The sequence below is a fragment of the Platalea leucorodia genome (assembly GCF_965183815.1).
Source record: "Platalea leucorodia genome assembly, chromosome: 6".
NCBI classification, from domain to species: Eukaryota; Metazoa; Chordata; class Aves; order Pelecaniformes; family Threskiornithidae; genus Platalea; species Platalea leucorodia.
In genome coordinates this window covers 42,256,171-42,268,843 of record NC_138828.1, presented here as the reverse complement: position 1 = coordinate 42,268,843, position 12,673 = coordinate 42,256,171, and the positions used below count along the sequence as shown (strand labels likewise).

The 12,673-nt window shown below is 38.3% G+C and overlaps 1 protein-coding gene across 1 annotated transcript in view; it reads left to right on the top strand.

Moving 5' to 3' along the window:
* MARCHF1 (membrane associated ring-CH-type finger 1) overlaps positions 1-12,673 on the top strand; it is a gene marked incomplete at its 5' end in the record, with an annotated part of 98,992 nt that overhangs the window by 62,739 nt on the left and 23,580 nt on the right. The window contains one exon of the mRNA XM_082315471.1: positions 397-476. Within this exon, the coding sequence (XP_082171597.1) occupies positions 397-476 (80 nt within the window). The remainder of the gene's footprint in view (positions 1-396; positions 477-12,673) is intronic.

Genomic DNA, 12,673 nt, shown 5'->3' with positions numbered 1-12,673 from the left:
CACTCAGCATAATGTAAATGCACTTCACTCCATTTTGAAAGGAATGATCGTGGTTGTTTGATTGCATGAAATAAAAACAACACCCTTTCCCATCAGACATTTACAGTAGATCAAAACCAAAATGAAAATTCAAATGTTGAAAGCTGCTTCCTCAAACAGTGGCAAAAAGTAGTCATGAGCGAATGAGAGCAGAAACACTTCAGTCGTGTTTGGTTCCACAAATAGGTTTTGCTTTTGGTCAGGCTTCCTGTATTTTGTGAGCTTGCATGCGTTCAACAGTGCGCTATGAACAGCGGCAGCAGTTACTTTAATTTTGTAATCATGTGGCAAAGCAGTACAATATCTGCTATGTATTTCATGGACAAAGATTCCAAACTGTCTAACTTATTTCAACAGGCAAGCAGTCCTACAACAGGAACAGCTCCCAGGAGTCAGTCACGGTTGTCTGTCTGCCCTTCCACTCAGGACATTTGTAGGTATGTGCTGAGAAAAATATACTCCGATCTGGCTGATACTTGCTAGTTGTTTTTGTTAAATAATATGTAGCTCTTGCTTCTGCTTAACACTATTCATAATTTACATAGACTTTAGTTTTCTTTTGATCTCTCTTTGTTTTGGTTCTGTTTTTGCTTTTCAGTCTCATGTTTTTCTATTAAAATTCATGTTCTCGTTTTCATCCTTTTTTTGTGATTTCTCTCTTTCCACCCACCCTTACCATTTCCATCCCTTTCCTTTGCTTACTGCTTTGTCTAGATCTACTACCTTGCATGATTTGTCAGAAGATGAGCTTGAACATGCAACCCCTGTCATGGTGCTGACCCCTTCTAATAGGGAGTCTGGTAAGAAACAAGTAAAACGAAGGTTTAGGCGGAAAAGAGAGACTGGAGACAATGGTGAGCATACAGAAAAGCAAGGAAAGGGGAAAGACTGTAAATTGCATCCTGAGCCTGCGAGATCCAGCTGGAATGCATCTGATTCATCATCATCTTCAGATGAGAGTCAGTGGGCTCAGGCTAGGAGGAGAGCGAGAGAAAAGGCCAGAATGCCCAGGAGGGGGAGAAGGAACAATAGATCATGCAGTAACCAGGATGGGTCCTCAAACAATAATGCTGTTGAACTTGTCACCTTGGGGACAATGGGAAAAAAGAAGCAAGAGGGATCTGACCCTGAGAATCCTACATTAAATCACCGCCAAAGAAGGGTTCCAAGGCTTAAGGAATCACAGTCTTCAGCGTCATCTCAGGAAGCAAGGATTTCCTCAAGAAAATGTGGGAAAAGCAAAGGGAAAAGCTACTACAGAGATCGGCAGCCTGCGTCTTTCCTTAGACACAATAAAGATTCGAAGGACTGCTTTGCAGAGACAGGCTCTGGCAGCGATGCTCTGGCAGTCCCAGATAACGGAGCACCTGCTGGGGCAGGGCCCAGTGTGACGGATGCTGTTCAGAAGCCTCCAGTGTTGTATGATGACTGGTCTGATGATTTAGAAGTATGCAGGTTAGTCCCTAATAAGAAAGATTTAACATTCTTAAGAGGAATTGCTCACCACTGTGGGCTGAGTGCCCTTCTCTTGACTGCTTTCTGTCACTGTTTCTCAGTAATAGACTGCTAGGCAGGCCATAAGAAATAACACAAAAACCTTTGCTACAGAGAAGTTAGCGTATCTCAATCTGAAGACATACTTCTCTTATTTAAAAACAGTAATCCTACAAGGGAACCAGACATTTTTCTTTGCTCCATTTTTCTTCATGAAGACGGACACGCTCTGTCCCCTGGCAGAGTATTGCTGTGTTTTAAATCTCCAGCTGGAGGCAGAGAAGGAGGCAGAGTGCCAGATAGCTCAATACAATGGGATATGGAGTTTTTCCTCCTTAGGTGATCAGTTCAAATCCAGCTTTGGTCCCTCTTTGTCATTTTTCATTGACTTACATGAAATAAATTTATGGTCTTGATTCAGTGTCCTTTTGAGCTGCCATTACCACGGCAATCTGATGGACGGTGCCTGCAAAACACCCTCTCCAGTCGGGCGTAAGTTGTATGGGACTTTGCACTGCTGAACACCTTTACACTGTGAACGTGTAGGAGCTGTTAGTTCGGTACCCATCACAAGGATTGGAACAATACAAAGGATGATTGGGCAGAATAAGCATTAAAATAAGCTTTGGGAAAGAAAAAGCAACGACAGCAGTTCTCTCTGGTTCAGAAGTTCAGGCTTCTGACAGTCTGATACCCTTAGTGTGAAGCATGCAATCAGAAGGTGAGCATTATCCCCTGGAAATGAGAGCAAGGCGACCACTTCTGAGCTAAAGTCCAAATTTGGAGTAGATAGCTGGGTGGACTTAATTTAGTGGTAAATGAAAATGCACCATCCCATAAGTTTAACAGAACTGAAACAAGGTTGTTTGTTATTTGTTTTTTTTTTTTTTCTTTTTTTTTCTCTTCTTAAACTTGAGAGCCAGCATTGACTCTCATCTCTAAAGTGTAAATGAGGATCAGGCTTAGTTTCTTGGTATGGTAACCCAAAACTTCTCACTTTTCTTTGCTGGGAAGAAATTTGCATGGAAATGTAAACACAGTCAGAATGAGGAAGTTCATGATGCCACATCATGCAGTTTCACAGTATACCTCAACCTAGTAACACGCTACAAAGATCCTAGTTTTAAAAAGAAAAAAGATGACATGCAGGCATTGTGCTTCTTCACAGCAGGAGATGGAAGCCATTGCTAATACAGCTAGTGCTATGCACTCCTTGTTACACTTACCAAGCAAGAATGCACATTTCAGTTGTCCGACCATTGTCTGTCATGATAATTTAAGATTCTTCAGGCTAAAGTCCAGCTGTGTTTGTACATCAGCTTGTACATCAGGACCACACCCCTGACTTGGGACCTCTTTACCTTACAGAAATGCAAAGAAACAGCAGCAGTTACACATTTTTTAAGCACTTGAAGTGTGTCTACATGGTATGATGCAGAGATGTGCACAGATAATTACTTCAACAACTTCAGAGTTGTCTTAAATTTCTGAACCACCAAGCCTGCAAGTATTAAAGATCCAGTGTAGTAGGCACAGTACATATGTAATAGGACCATTTAATAATTATTAACCGAATATGAGCTACCCAAAAACAGAAGTAAATTATTTCAGTATGGGTCTTCATATGGGCTTAACTATACTGTGTTTAAAAAAAAAGAGAAATTAAATTCAAAGTTTTGTAATTGTCTCGTGTAGATTAATCCTAACTAAGTCCTAACTAAGTTACCTAACTCCTCAGACTTAGACTTTGTTTTCAGAAGGAAAGTAGCCTCCAGTCTTTTATCTGTCTTCTCGACCCATTCGATTTTATTATAATTATTCAGGCACTTTTTGTGGCTTGGAGCTTGGTTCAAGGATAGACTTTTTGGATGTGCATGCAAACTTTTCAGCTAGGCCCTTGTTTAGTAGAGGAAGGTTGAAAACTTTTGATAGTTATGTGTCCCTAGGCTTTCTATCGGTGGAGATGCTCTTTGAACAACCAGAGTTAAGCTCAACACAGCTGATAACTTGGCCTGTTGTGCAAAATTTGCCAAGAGACTCATAATTGCATTTTTCTTCATGTCAGGGGTAATACTATTTTTTGTTGTTGTTGTCATTACTAGGTGTATTATAGTGATGATAATACATCTAGGAAAAACATTACAAAATCAAAAGCATGTTAATTTTTCATAGCTGGTAAGCTGTCTTACTTAATCAATTTGCAGACAGATGAAGAAAAAGGAAGACATGTTTTTACTACCAATTCAGTATGGACTGTAGTTTCTGTTTTTCAGGAGAGGTCCATGCACTTAATTGACTCATGATCTGTGGTATGTTTTTCTTCAGATTCACAAACTTGCATCTAAAACAAAAAAAGAATTACATTTCAGTGCAGATGTGCACATATACAGTAACCATTTTTCTGCATGAGAAATAGAAAAATAAGTTTATTCTAAGACTGGAATTAACATAGCTGGTCGTGATGTGGAAAATTTGTTTTCTTGAGGTGTTTCTTCAAGCTTTTCATCCTAGGTATTCATGTCTTATAGTTGATGTGACAAAACTGGCTGAGAGGAATGGCTCTCACCTAGGTGGGATTGTGGGAAATAGCAGAGGAACAAGAACCTTAAACATCTCCTGGTGCCCGTTATTTTGTCTTTAAGTGCTTGGGTAGGCAATTTTTTTCCTTTACTTCCTCATGAATTACTGGCAGTGGAATGCGTTTATATATGCACATAAGGCTGTAGGCTATTTCCTCAATGTGCATTTAGCTGCATGAGCAGGAATGTGACAGGACACACCCAAATCTAGCATAAGCACATCAGTCAAAGTATGGTACCATGGCACAATATATACTTCAGGGAGCCTAATGTAGGCCTCTTGGTCACTTCAAGTGAGACATTCCCCCTTCTAATTACTCTGTTTCCAAAATGATGAAACAATGACATGAGACCAATGATGATCTTTGCAATCTCTTCCCTGAACATACTCCTCTCTTCTGGAGTCCATTAGAAGGCAAGGTTTCCGCTTCTGGTATTAGGGACATCTCCATAAGTTCTGACAATGCGGAGTTGTTTTGGCAGCTAATTTTTTTTATTGAGATTCACGGGGTAGGCTTTCTAAATCATACAGTTGGATCCCCCTTTTCCTAAGTTGCTGTGTCTGAGATTTTCTTCGTACGTACTTTATTCTGAGGTTTGCCATGTGGCTTGAGGCACAACCTCAGAAATAGCTTTCTTTGGTCTGCATGAGGGTAATCCCCTTGAAGGGAAAAGCTATGTGTGGGACACGATAAAGTGAGTGGATTGTGAGGACTTAGTCCCATGGATTGTCAACATGGGAATTACTAAGGAAAGAAAATTGGTTAGTTGATATTACCACTAGAGTATCATAAGTGCTTTGTATATTGTCTCTGAACTAATGTTATGGTATTTTTATTATTTACGATGGGAGAAGTGAAAGATATTTTCTGTTTGACTACTTATGCTTTTGGTGTAAAATCTTTTTGTAGTACTGATGCAGTCATTTCAGCAATAACACTGAACTGTAATTAGCTGACAGAACACACACACACACCCCCCCACACCCACACACCCACACTTAAATAAGGTGGAGTTTCTGACTATGAAAAAAATGCATATTGGAAGTAGGATTTTGTTTTTGTTGAACTCCATTAACAACTCTGTATGCAGTCAGGTAATGGCAGACCCTCGTTTGAGGAATAAATAGAAGAGTAGGGCAGGCATGCCAGAAGACTGATTGGAATGGGGAGAAGTAGTAAGGGAGATGAAGTTGATTCATGAAATCTGCAGAATCTACTTCAAGTGTAATTTTTTAAAATCAGCTTTAAAAAGGTAGTGTATTAATTAAAAGGTCATTATAAACTTAGGAAAAGACTAATATGGATATTTCTGTGTGTTAGCACAATCATAGATAGGAAGAAATAGTGTGTATTGCACTTGACAAGAAGCAATATGATTATGTAATTTCTCTCTGTGAAATCAAGTGTCGTAACAGGGTTTTTTTCATAATATGATTTAGCAGGACCTGCAAAAGTAGTATCTTGCATGAAAATACTTACAGCCTGAAATATTCATGTAGTAGAGTGCTCATAAAATCAACAGACAGAAAGCCTCTTGGGAAGAAACAAGTCCTCATGGACTTGAGGAAAAAAGAGAAAGGTGAACAGATGATAGATATATAGGCTCAAATACTACCATTGAAATTTAACATTCATTTTAAATATTTATACAGAAACCATGAAGTTGGATCCAGTAAATAATTTAAACTGTAGTGCAGAATATGTAGACTTGAAATACCATCCAGAGCCCTCTAAAATCACCAAACACTGGAGGATGCTGAACTGCCAGACTGTAGTGTTTGGCTGAAGTGGGTTTTTAACCTGTTTCTCCCTAGAATGTTAGTGCCTTCCCTGGGGTCTCAGGATGATACATTCCTTCGTTAGGAGCCAAATCTCTGAATCTTATCCTGCATGTTGGCTCCTCACTTCTTCCTTTTAAAGAACTGCGACTGCTGCTTACTTTCCTATTCAAAGCCTTCTTTTTGCAAGGTGACTTTCTGATAGGAATCTCCTCCTTTTTGAGGAATCTCCTCCTCTATAAGATGGTCTAGTGGTTCATCAGTCTTTGAAGCAGTATGAAATCCTGGTTAATTCTATTCTTCGCCTGATGGTTCAAAGCCCCATCTGTCACCTCTTTAGCCATCTGGTTATGCAGTCTCTTTTGGAAGTTCTCCATGATTCAGAAGGATGCAAGGAGAGCCGAAACAAGGCAAGCATGTCTTTGTTGTGGTTAAGGTCGCTTAACTGAGGGAGAACTGAGTCCTGGTTACCACTTCTTTCTCTCAAAAATCTATTATTATTTTTAATGCAAATAGGTGAAATGGTACCACTTCCTCCTAGAAAGTTTGGGTGAGAGGAGACTCTTGGTTTTAAGGGTCCTGTTATTAAATACTTAAAGCTTGCATATATTCTGTGTGGAGTTTAGTTACTTAAACCTTTGACTTTCACTAGGCAGATGGGAGGAAATCTAAATCCTTTTTTGAGATTCACTCCATAGTTCTTTGAGCTGTGTTCAGTGCAGTAAATCTTGTCTGACATGTATCTTGAGTTGCACTGACAGTGCATCTGAGGGAGGAATTACTTGTAACTCTTTAGATTGTTAGATATCCTATTTATCACCTATAATGGAAGATTAATAGAAGGACAAGAAATGTTGACAAAATAAAAGATTTAGTGTGCTTTTGCTAATGTTGTTTGCTCTTGGGTCTCTTGCAAATTCTGATCATGTTTACAGAAATCAAGAGAAAGCTTCCCCTAGACCATTATGACATTCCACTGGTGTGGTGCAACATTTTGAAAATGTTTTTTCCTCTAGTCAGATAAAGGCAGCTGACGGTATAGCATAATGGAAGGGCAGGAGTGACAGGGAAAAGGTAGACAAATTGATTACATTTGGTACAGAGAATTAATGTGCTTCATTCACACTCTGTTTAAATGGAGAGGAAGACCAATTTGTCATTTAGATTACTTTATGATTTAACAGTGGGAAGAATAGAAATGAGATTTAAGAAAAAAAAACTGCAAAATGAAAGCAAGGGAAGCATGGTATGCTGTAACTTATCGCAGGGTGAACATATTTAGTGAATTTAGCTTATTCTTTTCCAAGTGATAAATTATGCAGGAGTAGAGTTTGATATTTTTTTGTTTTCTGTTTATGAATGAGTTAATTATTTGCTGTGAGTTGTTCATAAAGTTGTTTTTGCTTTAATTTTAGGTTCTAACTATCTAAGAGCACTGTAAGCACTGTATAAATTGGCAGAAAGAGAGAATGGCCTTTTTGGGGCAGGAGAACAGTTTTCTTAAGATTATCAGACAGCAACAACAGCAGTTTTGCACATCCTTTTACAAACCTGTGGAATTGGTTCCTTTTGGTCCGATTAAGATAACCTAGGAGCTCATGGTATTTCATGCTGGCAGCTAATAATCCTCACAGCCAAAAATCAAAGCCAGGGATTCAGTTGGTCCAACATTTTCCAACTATGATGTTTCTCCCTGACTAAGCACCCTTTAGCAACAGTGAGATACAACAATGAGATGTAGCCACTGAACAGGGTAAGAATTTATCTTTGCATAATCGTTATGAGTCCAGGTATGCTTTCTAGTGAAGGTCAAGATTTTAACTGCCTTTTCAATCATTTCTCACCAAAAGTAATATTTTTGGAATAGGCATTATCTTCCCTGAGCGTATTGATATGGAGAAGATATTTCCCCCTTTTATTAGGGAGATCTTTTAGAAGTTCAAAAGCATTTCTGTTCTAGTGGTATTCTTCCATCTGCAGGAAGATGACAGTATGGGCATTGGGCATCTGCCTTAGTTTATTACCATGCTTTAGTTCACAGTGCGTAGAAATTGCATCACAGGGGCAGTAAACATGTCACAGTCACAAGGCAAGCTCCTCCTAATTTTGTCAGTGAAGGGATCTCCATTAGTGCTTTAGTTCAAACAAGGAGTCTGCTTTTGAAGCACATCTGATCACCTTTACTTTTACCATGATCTAGACCACACTCAGGGTTCTCCAACTATATTGCCTTTGAGTGAAAGTAAACTGAAAGATGTATTCCTGGTCCAGCCTCAAATCAGTACCAAATCAAAGCAACCCCCACCAAGATGTCCCTGGCGTAGATATCACATTTTTAGCACTAGCTGTTTTTTTCAACAGGTTTGCTACACTTTCACTGCAATGCTTGTTAACATAGACATAGCTGTATAGCACCCAGGAATATTAGAGAACAGTACAGTTTTTACATAATTATGTCATTTATAGCCCTTAAACATTACCATACATCATTATCAGTATACCCATGCCCCTGTATACACTTCTATTTTTGAAAGCCTCAGAGGCATTCCCCTAGGTTGTACGTTTGTTAATGAGGGTAAAATTTGACCTGGTATATTTTTAAGGAAGTCTGTAAAAGCTATCTGTGCTATGTTACTGTAGCTAAACCCTTTGCCTATATGTAATGGCCAAAAATCCTTGAAAATTTTATTAGATACTGAGATGCAGTGCCAATCTCAAATACGGGATCCACTGAAAGAGTTCTGGTGGTGCAGAATTGCTGCAAACTCTTTTCCACCAGCACTGTTCCTAATGACAAGGCTTTTATGTAGCTGGAAGCACAAGCAGGGACATGCTAATTCATTCTTCTCCTTAATCACCTTCCTTTGATAACAGCCGTCTATGGAAATCGGCTGTACAGATACTGTCATAGAGGAGTGCTTGCCAGCTGGGTAAGGGCAGAGCAGCGAGTTTGACAATGCACAGAAGACTCCTGCAGAATAAGTGCATTTTATACTTCACCGCAGTGGCATAGAAATTGGCCTATTTTCTTAATTACCGAAGAGTAAAGTCGATTAGTGAAATACAGGTTAGGATTACTGCTGTTTTTCCAATGAGAGTTGAGATTAGCGGCTATTCTCTTTAATGAGAGTAAAATTGTTGCCTTGAATGTGAAAGAAAAGCTAGAAACCTGTTGGAATCTATCTGTATCTCTTGCAATAAACAGCTCAGATGGTGACTAACCATCTAGATTGTAATTTTGGTTGCTATGATTTTGCCAAACTAAACCACTGATGGGAAAACCTGAAAATTTTCAATGTGAACTCCTTGTTTCATACTGATCTTAGCTGACATTTTAAACTGAGATTATATTAGAACTATTTGTCTATATGGAAAAAAAAAAAAAATCTTAATTTGATGAGAAGTGAAGGACAGACATCCAGGATGGCTCTTGCAGTTTTTCTGAAAATCAGCCTCAATCCAGTTAGTGTATGAATGTCTACAAACTGTAGCCATCTTGTTTCATACTTCCCTTCCTGCCTTCTAACTTTCACAACGAACAGGACCGGGGAAACAAGGGAAAACAGTTCATAGTCATGGAATTAAAGACACTGCAACAATACCAAATTCTGAAGATGCCTCACTTCTGAGTGCTTAGTTTAGCAGCATCTCTTGATTTTAATCCAATAAGGAATTTCTCTCATTTAGACGTATATGGTGTCAATATGCCCTTCAGTGCAGTACATGGTATACCTTAAACTGCTAGCAACTTCACATACTCCTTTTGCATAGTCATTCTGGTACAGAGTTTACTATGTCACATGCAATTTCTTAGTGAAGCATTTCTTTATTATTAGGTTCTCAGCATCATTTGAATGTGCCTTGAATGCAATTAATATTTTCAACAAAAAGAAATACTGAAAAATGATTCTAAAATGTTCTCAGTAAACTTCTTTACTTTTCATTTTTACATACATCTTTCTCTAAAAATTTTCTAAATTGAACAATTCTTTTTCTGTTTGAGAACTGGGTTTTATGTAGGAAGCATACAAGAAATCTGCAACAGTTTTTGTATGAATTACGCAAAATCTTTCAAAAATACTAATTTTGTTTTCAGTTTAACATTTTTGATTTTTTTTTCCTGAAAAGTGTTTTTTCTTTTTGCTAGTTTATTACATTATGAGTGAACCTGCTATTTAAGAACGTCCTTTAAAGAATTTTTATGGATTTTTGTCCAATATATGCGCAGCGTTGGGATGAATTTCTCTGTTTAGTACATCTGTGTGCTGAATGTTGTAGAAACAATTCTGTGCTAGAGAAATATGTGCTAGGTAATTAAAATGCTGGCATATAAAGCAAAAACTTAAGCATAAGAGTGATTGCACTGTTAGAGTATTATTTCATAAAGTTGCACAGTGAGCTTTCTTTAAAGAAAAATAAACTGGGATCTCAATGTGTAGGGATATGTCTGTATGTGCATATTATCGCACACTTTACAAAAATTTTGTATATCTGAATCAGAAGATCATCTAATAGCTTGTATATGCTGTGTTGTCTGGTGTACACATGATTTATAGAGCAAAAGCTCCTTTGGAACCTGGTACTCATCTTTTCCCCTAGAATAGCAAGGTCCTGTTCATAGGCAGGAATCTTAAGGCACTAAGCTGTCAAACCTACCAAAAAAAAAAAAAAATTTTGCAGGCTCAATTTATGACTAGAAAGAGATTCTAACTAAAAGGATTTGGTCAAATAGCTGACTTCCTTCCCTCCCCTCCGTTTCCAGATAGTCACAAGTATTGCTCTATAATGAAGACCATTTATCTACTAAAGGACTAGAAAGCTGAGAAAAGCTGAGTATGTAAATTCTGTAGGTGTGTCTGAAAAGCTGAAACTGCAGCTATTAACTATGATCAGTGCTGTACTACAGTTTGTATATAAATCAGTATAGATTTAGCAATTTTTTTTTTTTTGCTTTATAGTTGAGAGTGGGTTTTTTTCATTCAGCTCATTTCTAAAGTACGTAAGCAAATTTTACTCTCAAGATAAGGTCAGCCCTGTAAAGAGTCAGTCTGATGGGTGAAAATTTTGAACAGTTGTGATCATGTAAAAATAGGAAACTAGAATGAAAATTCTCTGCCTCTGACTTGGTTTAGATACCACTCAGATAAGTCTATGCTTTGTATCCCTACCTGGGTTCTGCTTGTACAACATATTTTTCAAAACCACCATTTACAATTTATTTTCTATAGTTTGTGATAATATATGATGTACATGATAGATAAATGAAGCAAAGGGTAAAGACACACAAAATCCTGATTTAGTACTCATGGCTAAGATATTAAAAGTTATCTGGCCCAAGTCTTTAAAAGATGCTTAAGCAGTTAGCCAACAGTCTGTTTCAATAGCTGTCAGGCACCCACATGTCTTTAAAGACTGTGATTGTGAGTTTAGGTAGCACAAATTTCTTTTAAGCTAATTTCTTCTGGCTAAACAAATAATGAAGAGCTAAATTGCACCAAAGAGCATTCAAGCTAATGAAAACCATGCCTTTGGTTATTTTCTCTGGACTTCAATTCCATTTGAAGTTTGCTTTTATTCTCATTGCATATTTCATGGTTAGAAAGCTTACCTAGCTTAGTTGTCTAATTTCTAAATAGTTTAAATGCTATGCCTTTAAAATAAATTATGTATAGCTTGCATTTAAATGAACAGAGAATACTAGTTTTCCTTTGGGAAATAGCTTTAATTTAAAAGGAAAATGGTGTTTTTTATGGAACTCTCAGCTGGGAAGGCATTTGTTAGCAAAATAGCTATTTGGTGTTTTGAAAATTTAGTTCTGCTTAAGCTACAGGCTCAATAAGAAGTCAGCACACAGACAATTTCCATATAAGAACTAAGCCACCGATTCACCTAGCTTGGCTGGGTTAGTAAAGAAAAGACTGTAAATTGAGTTCTTGTAAAACGTGTCTCTCAAAAAATGAATGTGTGCAAGATAGAAGTTGTGGGTATTTTCTTTTCCCCTCTACTCCCATGGGGTATAAGATGCTGATTAGTGTATGGGCACCACTGAAGGCACTGAAAACATGGAGTTTGTGTACCAAGTTTGCAGAGCTTCATTTTTTTGGCTGGTATGTTTTTCTTTTTTTGTCTCATGCTATATTTCTCACAAAGCAGCTTTGTTCTGCTTTGCCATTATTGTAAATTCATTTTCTCATGGCTCTAGGCTACACCATGGAAGAATAGTGAAGCTGCTGGTTTTGATCCACAGATCTTTCACTTAGACATTGAAATCTCCTCCTCCCACTGCTTGTAGACTTGGCGGCCTCAGTGCTGTGCTGTAGCCAGTCTTCCACAGGGTGTCTTTGCCACGCTGCCTCCTGACGTACACCAGGTGCTCCTGTGCTATGAAGAAGGTTGCCCTTCTTCCCTAACCTGGCTGGTAGGAAGACAACCTCACTGCAGGGCCCTCCCCAGCCTTTTTCCTACCCCTGGAGCAGTGTAGCCACAGTTTCCTGCATAAAGGGGTGAGTTATTCCTCAGACATGTTCAGCCTCCCCTGCACGCATGTATCTGATGGTGTCTTTCCTAAGTACTGAGTTTCTAAGCTCTGAGTCATTTGTGTGACACCAGAATCTGTGCTGTTGTTCCTACTTCTCTATTTTGAAATAACATTTCTCAGGCTTCAGCTTTTTTTTTTTTTTGGCCCTTACATGCCAATTTGACTCTTAGGACATTCATTAAGGCTTGGGTGCTTTATTGTGTTCTTCTGGGCTGGGGATGGGAGGGAGCTACTCTTCATTGA